This window comes from Ambystoma mexicanum, unplaced genomic scaffold (assembly GCF_040938575.1).
Source record: "Ambystoma mexicanum isolate Mex_15411 unplaced genomic scaffold, UKY_AmexF1_1 Mex_scaf11, whole genome shotgun sequence".
NCBI classification, from domain to species: domain Eukaryota; kingdom Metazoa; phylum Chordata; class Amphibia; order Caudata; family Ambystomatidae; genus Ambystoma; species Ambystoma mexicanum.
The window spans coordinates 2,249,387-2,267,586 of record NW_027182336.1 but is presented as its reverse complement, the minus strand read 5'-3'; the positions used below and the strand labels follow the sequence as shown (position 1 = coordinate 2,267,586).

Sequence of the window (18,200 nt, the reverse complement as noted above, 5' to 3'; positions counted from 1 at the left end):
TAGCTCTGAGTTGCTTGCTGCCTGTGGCTATCTTCCGAGTTTCTCGCTTGTCTGCTGGTCGGGTCCTCGTACCCTGTCCGGCCCCTTCTGTACTTCCTTCCTCCTTCCGCTAGTCCTATCTGCCTTTCTCTCACTTCTTTGGTTTTGCTTTCATTCGCCCGTCTCCCTTGCCCTCCTTTCAACTTGCTTACCCTCCCTCCTTCCCATCTTCACTTACCGCTTTTTCTCCTCTTGTCTGTTCAGCTTATTCCGCTCTTCTGTTTCCTTCTTCCTCTCGCTCTGCTCAGTTCCTTCCGTGTTCCAGTACCCTGCCTTGTCCTGTGGTCTTCCCTCGTCTACCTTCAGTATTGCTTGCTGTGACCTTCCATGTACCAGACTCCGGCCTGTTCCCCTGGACTGCCTTTGCTTGCTGTATTAGTTACTTCCACTTCTAGCCTTGTGTACCAGATCCTCGGACCGCTTACTGGACTGCCTGAGTTCTGGAGTATTCACTCCACGTGTTGCCTCCAGACACTTTCCACCAGCTCTTACCTTTCAAGTATTCCTGGTTCCACGCCTCCAAGACACCAAACGATAATACAGGGTTTTTTTGTGCCTAAGGGCTTTTTCCCCTCTTGGTCGATCCCGGGGGTGGGGCCCCCTGGTCTCCCCTCTTTGGGGGGCACGGTGGCTTACTTCCGGGGTCGTCCCTATCTACATAAAAAAAAGGTGCCAGCTCGAAGAAAGGAAAAGAAGGGTTCTTGGAAGGAAGAAGAAGGTGAGGAGTCAGGGGAGGGGGAGATTTCAGAATCTACACTTTCGGACGAAGATATCACCGACCCCGGTGACACCTGGTTGCAATATAGGCTGCGTTGTATCTTACCTGAGGTGGTGTGGTGGGGTTCCGTATTGGCGTCATCATGTAGGTGCTCAGAGGGCAGGCACTGTCCCCTAGGGAGGTGATAATGGTTGTCATTAGTTGGGTTTGTCTATTTGTGTGTGACATGCATGCATGTGCACAGGCATTTGTACTCACCAATGAGCCATTTGTTGCCATGCCTCCCAGCTTCCAGGTCCCGGTTTAGGGGTGACATTCTGAATATGAAACTATCATGGGTGGACCCTGGATAGTTGGTATAGAGAGAGGTGATGATTCCCTTGGCATCACATACAACCTGCACGTTGATGGAATGCCAGTGCTTGCGATTGTGATAGATGTGCTCAGTGGCCATAGGTGGACGTAGGGCCACATGGGTGCAATCAATGGCACCAAGCACTTTGGGGAAGTGTGCCATCCCGTCAAAGTCCTGGACCACGGCCTGCCTTTCTGCGGGTGTTCTGGGCATGTATATGTGCCTGCGGACTGAGGGGTGTGCAGTCATGATTGCCAACACCTGGTGTAGGCAGCGTGACTGCGTGGGCTTTGAGATGCCCCGAACTATGACAGTTGTCTGCTGAAATGACCCAGTGGCCAAAAAATGCAGTACATTGAGCACCTTTTCCAAGGGGCTCAGTGCTTGGGAGCAAAGGGTGGGTGAGTTGAGGTCATCCTCCCACTCAGTGACCAGGTCTAGGATGATATGAGGTGGAAATCTATACCTGCCATAGACCTGGTCATCAGGCATCCTAAAAAGGCTGGTCCTGGGTAAAAAAATGCGGGGCCTGGCTATCCTCCTCCTCCTGCGATGTCCCACGATCACTGCTGCGAGCAATGAATGGTACATTCATCGTAGATGTATGCACGCGTTTGTTGTTTGCACGCACTTTTATGCATTGTTTTTGGTGGCGTACATGTTTCTGGGTTTGCGCGTCTTTTGCTGCGTGCCGGTGAGCCCTGTTCGATTCCATGAATACGTGTTGTTAATGCGTGTGTGGGCGTTGCGAAGATTTTACTGCGGTGCTTCCCCGTAATGCCCACATTTTCGCATGTTGTCCCCCATTCCACGTGTTCCGCCCCCTTTTTAGGTGTGTGTGCTGGACGGTGTATGCCTTCGCTGGGCATATCGCGCAAGGCGTTCGTGGTGTCGCAGTGATGTGTTGGACCCACGCAGATTCAACGCAGGTCTCAGGTAAGCCACACGCAATGTGTTCCATGAATACGTAAACGGGCGCTTGCACACGTTTTGCATGCATGCGTCCCGTTTTCGGCGCACATTTATTTCCATGAATCACCACCATAGAGGGCTGCTGCCACTTACCCTGTAATAAGCATTTCAATAAGCATATCCTCTTTTTTAGCCACTGCTGTCAAATGCTATGTATTGCAACATTCAGCACCTGGTCACATGAAGTGGCAATTACTTAGATGTACTGCCAACATATTGGACTTCCTCACATCAACTGCCACTTATCAGTGTTCTACAAATCTTTTGCAACTGCATTTCCCTTACTTGTATAAAAAATTGCAAATACTGGACTTCTACATGCACATATACATATTTCTATTTTCAACAAAATGCTCCTAAAAAGGAACATTTTTATATCATTATAAGAATTGGTTATTTATAATGCACTTAAGACCCAGAGGTTTCTAAGCATGGACCTAGGGATGGAACCTGTGTTGTTCTGTGTCGTCTTGCTTCTAAGGAGAGCACGTTGCCCCTGAACTATTCTCCTGAGACTTTTAAAACAAGATTTTTTCTTGTGTATAAATATCATATTTTCTGACCTTTGCCATCACATACCTTAGAGTGCCACCATTCACCACTTGCTCACATATATGTGTATAGTGCCAATGCATGTACACATTTCCCCTTTCAATAAATTCCTACTACAAATAGGGAAAACTTGCATGCAACACTTTTCCTTACATAACAAAGACTAGTGTTTTCCAATCACTACTACAAAACACCATAAACTAACAATATACACAGCTGAAACTACAAAGTACCACTAAGTCATAATTAGCCCTACTTCTTAAAAACGCTGCAACACATTACAAATCCATTGCACCACAACAACTGCCCTTTCCATATTAAAAGTAGGACAAATATTGCCCAACTGCACAAAAAAAAATGTTCATGCATTTTTGAATCAATGCAAATGTTGCTGTACAGCTAATATCATCCCATATTAGCCCTAGTGCAAACTTTCCTGTGCTGCAAAAATCAACTAAATATGCATCTTTTTTACACTACACCAATTTTTACCCTGTTGCCTTTTTTCCTCCAATATCTCCTCCTACCTTAATAAACAACAACCTAAGTTAGCGAAAATACTTTGGCATTACCACATATACCAACTAACTTTCTTTTACAATTACAGGAAACAAGATTGACAAAGACAGCTACCGAACAAAGAAAACTGTTTGCATCCTAAAAAGTAGGTATATTAATCTAGCATGCATATCTGTCTAATTGTAACAATGCACTCTCTTTATATATATATATTAGCCTAAAGTATTTGTTCTACTCAACAATATTGAATTTCACTCTTACTCATTCTATTGCATCATTCACACTCTTTCTAATCGTATCTGAATATTGCTCTTGAGTCAATACACCACCAATACATTACTGCCTAACAGCCATCTCTTATCAACTTCTATATCACAATTTAATTTCTGTATTCTTCCATACCACTATCCACCTCAAGTCCTCAATTCCAACCCAACAACTTTCACACTCATTGCATTCCAAATTACTAACACAGATTAGCACACATAGGGCCTCATTACACGTTGTGCGCTAAAAATCGTAATTTACCGGCATGGCGCTAGTAACGTGTGCGCCTTGGCAAGAGGGCGCTAATAGCATACCATTACGAGTACGCGGACATGAGCATAGCGCCATGCCGCAATGACTCTACCACCATGCCGCTAAAGACCCCAAAAAAGACCCTTAGCGGCACCAATGAAAGCGCTGATAGCACTCCCGCAACATGCAAACAGCGGTCACCGCTAATAGCGGCCATCGCAATTAGCGGTCACCGCAATTAGCGGGCACCGTTAAATAGCGGAACCGGAAATAGCGTCATCGCACAGGAACGGCAAGGAGCACGGCGGCCATCTTTAAAAGCACAATCCATTGCTATCCTCTGCCCCCTGGACCTGTTTTGAGAACTTTGCTATTACAAAGCCACAAGGATACCCTCGCCATGCCTAAGGCTATTAAAAAAACAACCGACCGCTAGCACAAGGAGAGGTTCACCACTGAGGAGCTAACAATGCTCACTGACACCCTTGCAGCGAATGCCGATGTGGTATTTGCGGCCGACATACGGCGGGAGACCCTGATCCGCAAGAAGGCTATCTGGGCAGAGGTTGCCCTGAAAGTGAGTGCAGTGGGCACCACCACCCGCACTGTCCGGGAGTGCAGAAAGCGGTGGGATGACCTCTGCCTCCGAGTCCGCAGCATCCTGTCTGCGAACCGCAACATGGCCACAGGAGGTGGAGCCGATTCGCCTATAAAATTAAAGGAGTGGGAGGAGACCTGCGCCAACATGATCGGTGTTGAATCGATTGAGGGAGTTGGGAGCATGAAGCATGGTGTGGCAACTACATCAGATGGAGGTGAGTGTACACATGAAAGTATGCACTGTGAATGTTGAAGTCCCCCCCAAATGTGAGCCCAGAATCACCTCATGGATGCGCAAACATCCATACATGCATACAACCCTGGGCATGTCAGTGCCAAACCCAAACACACACACATGCACGCAACACCAGAGACAACTGCCACACAGAACCATGCATGGATGACCCACTCAACAAACACATCACCTGCATCCCTACCAATGAAGTTCCAATGCTCACAAAAGCATGAATAATGTATTCTGCATGAAGTACATTGAACCATCACCAATGCCATCCCCCTCTTGGTCCCCGACAGGCTCACATACAGACAGTGAAGAACATGGCACTGAAACTCTGGCACCCCCTGCCACGAAAAAATCAAGGCCACAGGACACAAGGGACACCCCCACTACATCAAGGGGCAAAGGTAGAAGAGTTCCCATGCTGAGTGCCAAACATCGGCGGAGCACCACTGCGACCATACCGCTGTCCACACTAGCAACAACTGGCCCACCTTCAGAAGTGAACCCCCCACCACAGATTCCAGCCACGGAGGGCCCACCGTCTGCTGCCACAAGTTCCACAGGTGAGGCGGCAGCCACAGCGCCGCTCTCAGATGTGGAGGAGCCGACAGATTTCCCCATGGAAATGCACACCCGAACCCCCCCCGGAACCCCCGAGGCAACACCACAGCAGACACCTGGGTCCAGTGTCCATGGCCAGTCTGGCGAGGACAACATGAGAGGGTTCAGTAGCCCACCGGTGGCTTCACCAGATGTCCTGGTTACAGAGGAAGGTGCAGCAGCCACACCACGGGAACGCCACAGTGCCCTTGACCTGGCCAGCATCAGGCAGCGCCAAGAGGACATAACTGTGCTGGTTGGGCAGCATGTGGAAGAGGCTGCCCGTCTCAGGGGGGAGATAGCAGAGACTGCCAGGCACTCAAGGGAGGCGATTGAAGCCTCCACCAACAGGCTGTGTGGGGAGATTTGCCAACTCAGCAGGTCCTCACGCGGATAGCGGACGCGATGGACCGCCAGTTCCCACCACCACCACCGGGACAGACAGCCACATCATCATCCGCCAGTTCGTGGCAGACAAGCCCCCTCCGCCGCTCCATACGCACCACCAGGCGCACGTCAACCCAGCCTCCTAATGCTGGTGGTGGCAATTTCGGAATATGGACTGCAGGGTCAACCTTCCACGTGTGTAGCTGGACAACAACATTGCGCCAGACAATTAAGGGACTGTTGTGGGGGGAGGGGGGAAGGGTGTTTTGGGACTGTTGTGGGGGGAGGGGGGAAGGGTGTTTTGGGACTGTTGTGGGGGGAGGGGGGACGGGTGTTTTGGGACTGTTGTGGGGGGAGGGGGGAAGGGTGTTTTGGGACTGTTGTGGGGGGAGGGGAGAAGGGTGGTGGGATGGTTGGGGACATGCACTTATACATCTTAAAATTCCTTAATACACTGGTGATTAATCAAAACACAGGCTTGGACTTCTTCATTGTGTATGTGTACTTTATTGGTGACAGGGTCCATTGTGCGCTTCAACACAGACACCAGTGCATTACTACGCATATCCATCGTACAGGGTGAAACCGTGTTACTCAGAAAATTTGGTTGATCAGATGCTGTCTCACATCACGTCCCTCCTGGCCATCGCCTCTTGCACGACCTGCATCCCCGTCACCTCCGTCCTCATCACCATCATCATCCTCATCAGGTGGTTGCATTTGAACGTCAGGGGGCAGTGGCACATTCCGTCTGATACACATATTATCTGATACACATATTGTCTGATACACATATTGTGTCTTCAAAAGGCCAAATGTCTGCTCAATCACGACACGGGTACGGGTATGTGCACGATTGTAGTCCTCTTCGTGCCGGTTCTGTGGGTTCCGTACAGGGGTAAGGAGCCACCTCTTCAGGGGATAGCCGGCATCGCCTGTATGGGGGGAAGAATGGTGACCTGTTACTGTTCACCTCTGGAGCGGCATGTACATGTCACACAAATTGCCTTTGCATTCAGATTGAAATCCACAACTACCAGCATGCATGCAGACGATCTGTGTGACTGCAATGTGAAAAGGTGTGCTTGACCCTGCAATTGGACATGCCCGATTCATGCCTTCGACAGCAGTTGACATGTCCTGGGTGAGGCCATGTTTTAGGTGTCCCTGAGCCCAGGCATATTTGGTACCACACTGCTAGTGTACTGCCATTCCGACATTGATGTTGCCATGCTGTGTAGCATCACTTCAATGGTGCTATAGGTGTGTGGTTCAATGCTATGGCTAGGGGTGATCCCTTTGCATGCATTCAAGGGCACATTTCTGTATTGATGTTGTGCTGTGCTAATACTGTATTACCATCTTGATGCCATGTTGCTGATTTGTGTATTTTGTGGTGTGGCCTGATGTGCAATGTGGATGTGGATGGATGTGTAATATTCATAGACCTGGATTGTTCTCTATGTTGTGTAGCTTATAATTGCATGTTGGTTCTTCTCAAGTACATTGCGGCCTTCCCTGATGGACATTGGCGTACATCTGTATGTCCATTTGTCCTCCGGACAACAGGCTACACCCAGTTGGAGTATGTATCTCTCCCCCCCCCAAATCACACCTAGTTGGAGTATGCATCTCCCCCCCCCAATCACACCCAGTTGGAGTATGTATCCCTCCCCCCCAATCACACCCAGTTGGGGTATGTATCTCCCCCCCCAATCACACCCAGTTGGATTATGTATCTCCCCCCCAATCACACCCAGTTGGAGTTTGTATCTCTCCCCCCCAATCACACCCAGTTGGAGTATGTATCTCTCCCCCCCAATCACACCCAGTTGGAGTATGTATCTCTCCCCCCCAATCACACCCAGTTGGAGTATGTATCTCCCCCCCAATCACACCCAGTTGGATTATGTATCTCCCCCCCAATCACACCCAGTTGGAGTATGTATCTCTCCCCCCCCAATCACACCCAGTTGGAGCAGGTATCTCTCCCCCCAACCACACCCAGTTGGAGTATGTATCTCCCCCCCCAATCACACCCAGTTGGATTATGTATCTCCCCCCCAATCACACCCAGTTGGAGTTTGTATCTCTCCCCCCCAATCACACCCAGTTGGAGTATGTATCTCTCCCCCCCAATCACACCCAGTTGGAGTATGTATCTCTCCCCCCCAATCACACCCAGTTGGAGTATGTATCTCCCCCCCCAATCACACCCAGTTGGATTATGTATCTCCCCCCCAATCACACCCAGTTGGAGTATGTATCTCCCTCCCAATCACACCCAGTTGGAGTATGTATCCCTCCCCCCCAATCACACCCAGTTGGAGTATGTATCTCCCCCCCCCAATCACACCCAGTTGGATTATGTATCTCCCCCCCAATCACACCCAGTTGGAGTTTGTATCTCTCCCCCCCAATCACACCCAGTTGGAGTATGTATCTCTCCCCCCCAATCACACCCAGTTGGAGTATGTATCTCTCCCCCCCAATCACACCCAGTTGGAGTATGTATCCCCCCCCCCAATCACACCCAGTTGGAGTATGTATTTCTCCCCCCCAATCACACCCAGTGGGAGTATGTATCTCTCCCCCCCAATCACACTCAGTTGGAGTATGTATCTCTCCCTCCCCAATCACACTGCCATGTGCTTGCCCTGCTACTCACCAAGTAGCCACGAACGTTGTCCGGCTTGTCGCTCCATGTAGCGTGGTATGGTTGAGTTCCGCAGGACCATGGAATCATGGGTTGATCTGGGAAATCGGGCACAACAATGTGTGATTATCTTGTTAGCGTCACATACCATTTGGACATTGATGGAGTGGAATTGCTTCCTGTTTCGGTAGACTACTTCATTGTGATGTGGGACCACCAATTCCACATGGGTACAGTCGATGGCCCCAATGCAACTTGGGATGCCTGCCAGTGAATAGAAGCCAACTTTGGTGTTTGCAATCTCCTGGGCAGTCCGTGGCATGAATATGTGTTCAGGTGCATGCATCAGGAGGGCATCGAGTACCTGGTTCAGCGTGCGTGAGAATGCTGGTTGTGAGATGCCATGCATCTGCCCCACTGTATGCTGGTAGGTGCCTGTGGCCAGGAAGTGGAGCACAGTCACCACCTTCAGTAGAGGCGGGATGGCAGTTCTGATGTCTATGAGGCTCACAATGTCGTCATGTATCATGTCCATGATGCTGGTGATGGTATCCCGCTGCAGGCGGTACAGGGTGTGTATCTGCTCAGGGGTTAGGTTAAATGGACTGGCTCTGATCCTGGGGATTGGTGGCTGCCTCTGTGGTATGAATAGGTGCCGTGGTGGTGCTTGCTGCGCCTGTCTTGCCCTCCTCCTCGTCCTCCTGCGTCTCCTCTGTGCTGCCTGTTGTTGTTGCTCCTGCACTGCAATCATGTCCTCCAGCCCATGTAATGCTGCTAGTATTGAGACCATCTTGGTGTGGGAAGGGGTGTGTGAAGGGGTGTGGTGTGCTCCTTTTGTGCTGCCACAGTCTCCATTGCCTCCACCTGTGCTGATTGTGTCCACCTGTGGCAGGTGGGAACACTGCTCAGTTCTTATTAACGGGTGGTTCGCGATGCCGGTATTTGCGCCATGCCGGTAAGGGGGTTTTGGGGCTTTACCATGCCGCTATTTGCATGTCTGCATGGCTTGCGATGGTGTGCTATTACCGGCATGGCGCTATTTACGGGATGAAGGGTCGCGCGCCCACGAACTAGCCGCTATTAGTGGCACCGTACTTAGCGGTGCCGCTAATAGAGGTATTCCGGGTCGTAATTGGCATGGGGATTTAACGATACCGGTATTCCCTTACCGGTAACGTTAATCCCTTACTGCACAATGTGTAATGAGGCCCATACACTCTTCCTCGCACTTTTTCAATTACACCCACACAACCCTCATACCTATACACTAAATCACATGATTACAGTAACCGCTGTTCTCCTCAACACATCATAATATTCCTAGTTATTGCATCAAACTACCACTCCCTTACTCACTAAGAGCAGTACCCTCAACACATTCTACTATCAATACTTTATTACCCATTCCCCATCACATGAATATACTTATTTTATACAACACCCGATTTCAATGTCATGTTTACCCAAGCTCGTCACACCTATACAGCTTCTTACTCTTACAACCTTCCCAACTACATCTATAAGGCCACTACACAATCAGACAGCACTCTATTCATCACTACAATAACACCCACACATCCACGAATAATACATGCATAAACATTCCACAAATTTATTTTTTCCCAACAGACAGAACAAATTGCCTACTAAAAACCAACTCCATAGAAAACAAAGAAAATATAGAGTAGATCAAAATAAGAACAAGCCATATAGTCATCCACCTCTAAAACTATTTATAGAAAACATTAAACCAGAACAGCTAGTAACCTCACTCAACGAAAGTAAACCAGTCAGCAGTAAATAAAGTCAACCTCGTCTTGCAAAAATTAAAAGAAAAATATATGTACAAAAGCAGACATAAAAATGTTCCTAACACTGTATCTACACATGTTAAAGTAGCCACAGTAAAACATTCCAGAAAATCAATTTTACAAAATGTTTTCTTAACAATCTCATTAAAACATCTAGAAAGTCACGCTCTATGCTTTAAATCTCCCACATAAAACTAATCCTCGAAGCTCTAATTGACAGCGCATTTATACCAAAGAAAATGTGGTTTATATTAATTGTAAACAGAATAAAACCACTAACTAAATTAATCAATAAATTACAAAAAGTACTTTTAAACATGCGCAATGTCAATATAGCTACCTTTCAAAATTCTGTGAAGGTGAATGATTTCACACAAGCAGCACAGAATCATATTTCAATGAAGTGGCTTATAAACAAAAAGAAATGAACCCAATTGCCCTAGACAATAATGGGCGAGGCTATGAAGTAGTAGGAGACATCATTATGGCAAAAGAAACCCTTATAGAAAATAATTCCCAATAAACTTGCAAACAAATGTTCCTTTTGTCCAAACAAACCGTGCAGTGTACAAATGCCAACAATTCTTTAAATCTTTATGACAATTCCTCAATCGCTATGTGAAACTAAAAGACAACAGTAGAATCAAAACATTACAAGCCATGGACTCCTGCCCAGCACGCTTCCACACTGAGCTGTGAGGACATCCATTAGCCTGCATTTCAGGAACTTCTTGCAAAAGCACCTTCCATCACATACAAACTGTTAGCAAGACACCATTCCGCTATACAAAACCTTGCTCATAGATTGTAGTCTGCAAAAAGTCCTGCTCTAGAACTGCAAAACTTACATAACATTCTCCTGCATGGAATAGCCAAAGAACTCCTTCAAGAAATAGAACACATCCAAAGTAAATATTTTGGAACTGAAGTTGACTTAGAAAATTCAGTAACTTTAGAAAACATTAGCAAAAACCTCACAAACACCAACCTCCTTACAAACACATAGAAAAATAAATAGCAAAGTTTCAAAACACATCTGCTGAAATACCAAAGTATGTGTCTATTGTCGCAGAACATTTTATAAAAAGAGCCCAAAAATAGTAGATATGGCCTACAGATTAGAGGACAATGAGGCATCCCAATGGTTCCAATTAGCTTTATATCTAACAGCAGAAATGAAATACAAAATAACTGGCCCCTCAATGGTTTGCACGTACTGTAATACAAAGCTTGACAATAATCAAATGCCATCATGGGCTATCACTAATAACTTGGAAATCTTCCCACTTCCAAAAGCTCTCCAACAACATTATTTGTATGAGAGCATTATAATCCAAAAAGTACACCCATTTCAAGCTATAATACACCTTCAACTCAAAACTGCCAAATTGACTCCACCCGAGTTACTAAAGGGCATTTGTGGCAAAGTAGTATACTTGCCATTAGATCTTAAAGAAAATGTAGAAACGGCCAAAACAACAATCTTTGATTGTACTAGTTAATGGTGTACCAACAAAAGACAAATACATTTGGCAACAACTAGTCGACTTAAACAAAGTTAGACAAGCCCTACAATGTCTCAAAAAAAAACAATGAATACTACAGAGATATAAACAGAGGAAAACCTAAGAGAAATCATCAAAATAATTGAACATTCACCACAAACTGGCCAGTTTGAACGTGTGGATCCTATTACTGCAATCAGCATTTTAGAGCAATATACAATTCGCCCACTGCATTCCAAAGATACCAAAGAAGATGCATTAGAAACATATCAAATGCATCAAGCCAAAGGATTCCGAATGAGCATATGGGAGAAAAGGGTAGAAGCATGTTCTTTTCCTCTACTCATTCCTACAGGAAAAGGGGGAAGATATGATGAAAGGTCCACACAAATTAGTTCATCTGAATATTGCTCTTTACAAATGTATTTTAAAAACCCAAGATTCAAACAAAATGTAGAATACATTTTCCACCTCTTGTTTGAAAGAGAACTAGCAATTCTATGTTATGGAGTTGCACACACATGAAAAACAGGTTCTCATTTCTTAAACATTTCAGCTTGCCAACTGTTTCAAAAGATACAAGACAAAGATTAAAGTTTTGCAGTCAAGCTTCACAGTTCTCTTGGCAGAGATGCATGGTAAAAAAAGAATACTGGTTCCGACGTCACACTGATGTAAATTGTATGCCAAGGAACACAAGGCCTAGTAAGATAGTTGTTTTGTCCACCCTTTGTTTCCCCCTCCCTGTCTTGTCACGCCTAGAAACACTTGTGTACAGGCGCATTATAAATGCCATATGATATCATAACATAGGTCCACCCACATGGTTTGTTACATTAAGTTGTGCAGATTATGCATGGGGTGACTTGCATGACTTCATACGCACTGCAAACCAAAATAAAGAGGGAATATATATGTAAACACCAGGAGAACTCTGTTCCCTTGACCTTGTCAATGTTTCAAGATACTTCCACCATCAATGAATTGCCATGCTGCACCTCCTCTGCAATAAAAACTACCCCTCCACTCGGAGAAGTAGAACACTTCTTTTGGAGAAAAGAATATCAATGCAGAGAAGCACCAAAGATCCACATGCTTTTGTGGACAAAAGACGCTCTCAAATGTGGCCATGACAGTGATGCCACTGTTTTACGATTTGTTCAAAAATACACCACCTGTAACATCCCTTCAGAAACCACAGATAGTGACCTATGTACACAAATCTTACACTTCCAAAACCCTAAGTGTGGAAATAAAAACAAAGGTAAATACTACACCTAATAACTGCCACCTGAAGGCGTACAGACACATGCTCAAAGGAATCACTGCGCACAGGTAAAAGTGCATGTTGGATTTAGCGGTGCGTGCATGTTTCAGGCTTGTGATCAAATTTAGGGGTTCACGTAAGCAGTGAAGCAGGGTGCAGGCATGGTTTACGGGGTTCACATGCAGATCCACCGATTACTTGAGTTACAGAACATGGTACGCTTATTGTCAAGGTGCCATGCACAGTTACGGGGGACCCTACGCAATGTCGCTGGGGTACTGACTTGGTTGCAGGGGACCCCACGCAGGATTACTGGGGTACATAAGTTCACGCTCGAGGACCGCGCACAGGTAGACATTGATGGTTGTATCTGCTTTGCGGAGGGGGGAGTCTTTCGGGGGCTTTCTGGACGCAACTTCCGCGTAGGGTTACTTTGCATGACAGATTCCATGAATATGCAGAGCGCGCACAAAAACTTCTGAGCGCAGGGACACGCAAAGCAGTTCTTGCCGTGCAAACTTTGCAGGATCTATGCACACTTTTCCATGAATTGGGCCTTTAATCAGTTTGAATTACGCCACATCACTGCTGCTATAACTGTAAACACACTTCAGGGTAACACATGGGGCATTACTTCATTACTCATCTGTAGGCTTTTGTGGTACCGTTGTTTCAAAGGGAAAGATGGCAAGAACATAGCCATAGCCCCCTCTATGAATCCTGTGAAGGAAGAACATTTTCTACGCAACTTTGGTCCTATCTACCAATTACTCTATTGCCCTGGGTTCTATCGCACATAAAGAAGCACGGACCTAATGTGCATGTGGCGTAAGTGCTCCTTTTAAAACTTTAATTCAAATGCTATTACATATGTATCTAATGCCAAGTCTCACTGGTATATGAACTCTGTGAAATATCTTTTTTCAACATTACCTGCCATTTTCTCTGGATATTCTGTCAGCCTCTGCAAATTCTGGTCCAGCAGGAAACATAGGCCATTAATGTATGTGTTCTTGCCACATTCCCTCTTCAGCGTTGGACCGCAGGCCTAATACCAAGGAAATATAAAGCAAGGGGGAGACAATGAGCACAATACATTGTTCTACAGTGGAGTACTGCAGGTGTGTCTGTTCCATGTCATTTCACTGACAGAAATGACTTCATGGTAATTTACAACCAAGTAATTCCTTCGAAATGTTACATCAACTATTTTCATTTTTTATTTTGGGTGGTCACCCTCTCATTCCATTCTACCCATCCATTAATACCCCTATCCAAATCCACAACCCCTTTTTACCCCATAACCCATAAATACCCATAGATTTCGATGTAATTTCGAAGTAATCACTTCTTAGAAAATTACCACAAAGTAATTACTGTCGATAAAGCAACGGGATACCGTTGTGTCTTGACACTGAGGAGATGTCATGCAGAGGCTACATTTCCAGCCTTCAAACTTTACTACCAGTGTATGCAACCCGCAGGCTTGGGATATTGTAAATCTTTTGCTGCTGGAAAGTTCAAAAGTCAAGAAAGACTAGTTGCACTGGTGCGTTCATGTTTCTGATTCACAAAGTTTCCACCATAGGCTAGAATTATAAACATCCAACCCCTGTCAGAGTGAGAATACCTGTCCACTATCTTAAGTACAGAAAACTGAAAAGCACCTTTTTCCATCCAGACCAGAGGTTTCATCACCAACATTTACCCTCCAACTTAAGACCAGGGGGACATTAAACATCATATTTAATAACTGCATAATTTCATGACAATCATGATGTAAATACAAGGAAACATATAAATGATCTAAAGCAAAACAATTTTGTGAACATCTTCAAAAAATGCTCAAGTCCTGGAGTGTAGCAGGTGAGTGTAGTGCACAGCCCCTAGGGCACAACCACCCCCCACCACCACAAACACACACAAAGACACAGACATATTTTATGTAAAGAAATATTATTTAGGAAACTGCTATCGGGATATCAGAGCCATTTGTGACCTGCATACTTAACAACAATAATAATTCGTTTTGTATATAGCACTTTAATCTAAAGCGCTTTACATAGGACATTTTTACATGAATATTATTATTACCCAAGCGAAATTGGTACTCATTCATCGACCTCAGAAGGATGAAAGGCTGAGTTGGCCTTCCCGGGATTTGAAGCTGGGAAGTGCAGATCACAGCAACACGCGTTTAACCCACTGAGCATCTTCTCAGCATTGGAGATTTACATAAAGGTCATATGAATAACTTACTTTTATAGGAGAAACATTAAGATTTTGAAATAAGAGAAATGTACAGTACATTTAGGGCGAAGTTCAAGTTGAGCCAGGAGTTGCAAAGGGATATTCATATCTGGGTGACCCTTGCATAACTGAAGTGACTAGAGATTAGATTCTGATATAATGCTTCAGAGCACTCATCAGGGACATATGGATACACATCTTAGGTATGGAGAGATGATGCATGCACCTCATCTGATCACCAGAAGAACTTGATTACCTAAAAGTGTTGCCTGGCCGAGTGGTTCGCACCACTTATGTCAGTGTCCTTTATAGATAATAAAGTATCCGTCCGCGAAAAAAAAACATGAAATATAGTCCCGAAGGTGATAGGATAAACAGTGTCTTGCTTACCATGGCCTGCCCTCCCATTGGTTACACAGTAATTGGCCGGCAGCTGCCTCTGTAACTACTAGTACAGTGATATCACTGTGACATACTAATCTTGCAGCTTATTATCATTTCCGTTGGCACATAGGCACGTGAGTCAGGGCGTGACTGCTTTGCATTCTTCTTATGTGGCATTTCATCTATTTAAAAGTGCCCTCTCCAGGAATTATATTGGGGTGTGCACACAGGGATTAACAGGGACATATGGTGGGGGGCTGCCGTATATCGTAAATAATGAAACACAGACCTGTCTGTTTGAGTGTGCAACATATATAATACACATATATAGTACAAATAATACATTTTAATATTCTGATTCACTGTGAAAGCACAGTCATCAGACTGACATTCCATAATCTAGTTGTATTCAGCTTCAGACACGCCATTATATAGATGAGATTGGTTTATATCCTTACAGTACCTGTGAAAGCGGTTCCTGCTGCTCCGTCATGGCTTAGGTAAGTGTCCATTTTGCTCCCCCTGCATTTTTGTTTTCTTTGCCCCTTTATCTTTTTCATTTTCCCTGACCCACTCCCCATACTTGTTTTACACCTAAACCCCACTGTCCTCCTCCCGCCCTCTTCCCGCCTCCCCGCACCATGATTGCTGGCCGCCAATGGAAGACAAACATCCTTGCTTGCTCGAGACCAGGACGGTCTTTCCAGCTGCAGCAGGCCTGGAAAAGCAGGTCCTGCTGCTGCGCGCTGGCCTAGGTAAGTGCCCCTTCTGTGTCTCCCTCCGTTTTCATTGCCCCTTTTATATTTTCCATTTGCCCTGATTCGCTGTTTCATGCCCAGACCCATCCCCTATCCACCTCCCGCCCTCTTCCTGCCTCCCCTCCCCGTGATTGCCCAGCCTCCCTTGAAAGTTACCCTCTTAGCAGAGGAACCCAGGGCAGCCTTGCCTGGGCAGCTAACTAAGGGCCACAGCAAAGGGCAGCTCCTTTCTGGGCAGCCCATCTCCCTGTTTACCCCTGTTCATCACTGTTCACCCATGGACACCAGACATAGCACTCTAAAGCAACAACTAAGGTAAGGTGGTACAGGTGATGAGAACTGCCATTCCTGTGCTCATTTTAAACCCTGCTACTTTTTCATCACTACCTTCAAATCAGAACACTGTGTAGACGACCTGCTACACTCCTTAAATAGCCTGATAAATGTATTTCGGAGGGCAGATGTTGTGTTGCACATGAGGTATTTTGAGGCCGAGTGGTGAGTTACACTTACATTTATTTGGACAACAGGAAATGTCTTGCACCTAAATGGATTGGGGGGTGGGCAATGTATTGCACCTAGGTGGATTTTGGGTGTAGGCAAGGTATTGCACTTGGATGGATTTGGGTGTGGGCAATGTATTGCACTTGGATTTGGGGGTGGGCAATGTATTGCACTTAGATGGATTTTGGGGGTAGGTAACGTGTTGCACTTGGATGGATTTGGGGTGGGCAATGTATTGCACTTAGATGGATTTTGGGGGTAGGTAACGTGTTGCACTTGGATGGATTTGGGGAATAGGTAATGTATTGCACTTCGATGGATTTGGGGGTTGGGCAGTGTATTGCATTTGGACAGATTTTGGGGTTAGGCAATGTATTGCACTTAGATGGATTTGGGGTGGGCAATGTATTGCACTTAGATGGATTTTGGGGGTAAGCAATGTGTTGAACTTGGATGGATTTTGGGGTAGGCAATGTTATGTTATGTTAATTTATACCATGCACCACTACCACCCAAGGGCAGTCTCCAGATGCTCACGTGAATCTGCAAGAAAGGCCAAGAAGGCTTGGTGTGTTAGTGGGGATAGGATGATAGGAAAGTTCAGAACCAGGAGGAAATGGCATCTGTGAGCGTTGTCTTGCATGTGAGAGTTGGTTCGGGAGGTCCTGTGTGTTGTAACCGTATGGGAAGGACTCAGTGCCTCAGATGTGTGCTAGTGTTTGTGTTGGGTGTGTGTCGTGTGATGCTAGGTTGGGGTTTATGGTCGTGCACACGGGTTAGTTGTATCCATAAGGGGTCCAATGTTGCGCGTGGCTGTTAGGTGTTTGAATATATAGTGTCAGTGTGCATGTGTGTTGAGGCGATGGATTTATGGACTATGTGCAGTGGTGTTCCCTCTAGTGTTGTTTCCAGAGTCTCAGAGAGTTGTTAGGGTGTGAACATTAGGTTCATTTTTACTGTGTTCATGTGTAGTGTGGCTAGCCCCTAGTCATGCGTAGTGGCGTTGGTTATGTTGGAGGAGCAGGAAGGGAGGAAATGGGTTAGTAAGTCGGCCAGTTTGACGATGCCTCTTGTTAGGAAAGATTTCTCTTTACCGCACATTCCCTTCCATTTCTATGCCCCCCCCCCAAACGTTTTGCTTTTATTTTTGATTCTGACCTGCTGTTTTAGCTGGGAAGCCTTAAGATTTACTGCACTTGTGCTTGCTCATTTGTCATGGGGAAACTGATATGTCCTTCAGGCTGTCACTACTGGAAAACCTTGTTTTCCTTAGTCGTGTTACTTTGTGGCCACTTTTGGTAACTTGTTACCACTTTGGTAACTTTTTATCATTGTACAATGCTATTTACAATGCAGTACAATGGGGTACACTTTTTGTTTTGCCCTAGACTAACACTCAAAGGGTTTTTGTTTGCTCTAGGTGTGCCTAAGGGGCAAGTTGGTGGCAGCAGTTACTTTTTGCTATTTTGGCAACCAACTGTGGCTAGTGTCCAAACATGGCTGTGCCACATTGTTTTTCATTCGTCCATTGGACAGCAAAGCAGAGGCTTTTCACAGGCTACT

At 45.8% G+C, this 18,200-nt stretch overlaps 1 protein-coding gene across 1 annotated transcript in view; it reads right to left on the bottom strand.

Moving 5' to 3' along the window:
* LOC138553514 (integrin alpha-X-like) overlaps nt 1-18,200 on the bottom strand; it is a 1,247,842-nt gene that overhangs the window by 858,623 nt on the left and 371,019 nt on the right. The window contains exon 5 of the mRNA XM_069642543.1: nt 13,675-13,789. Within this exon, the coding sequence (XP_069498644.1) occupies nt 13,675-13,789 (115 nt within the window). The remainder of the gene's footprint in view (nt 1-13,674; nt 13,790-18,200) is intronic.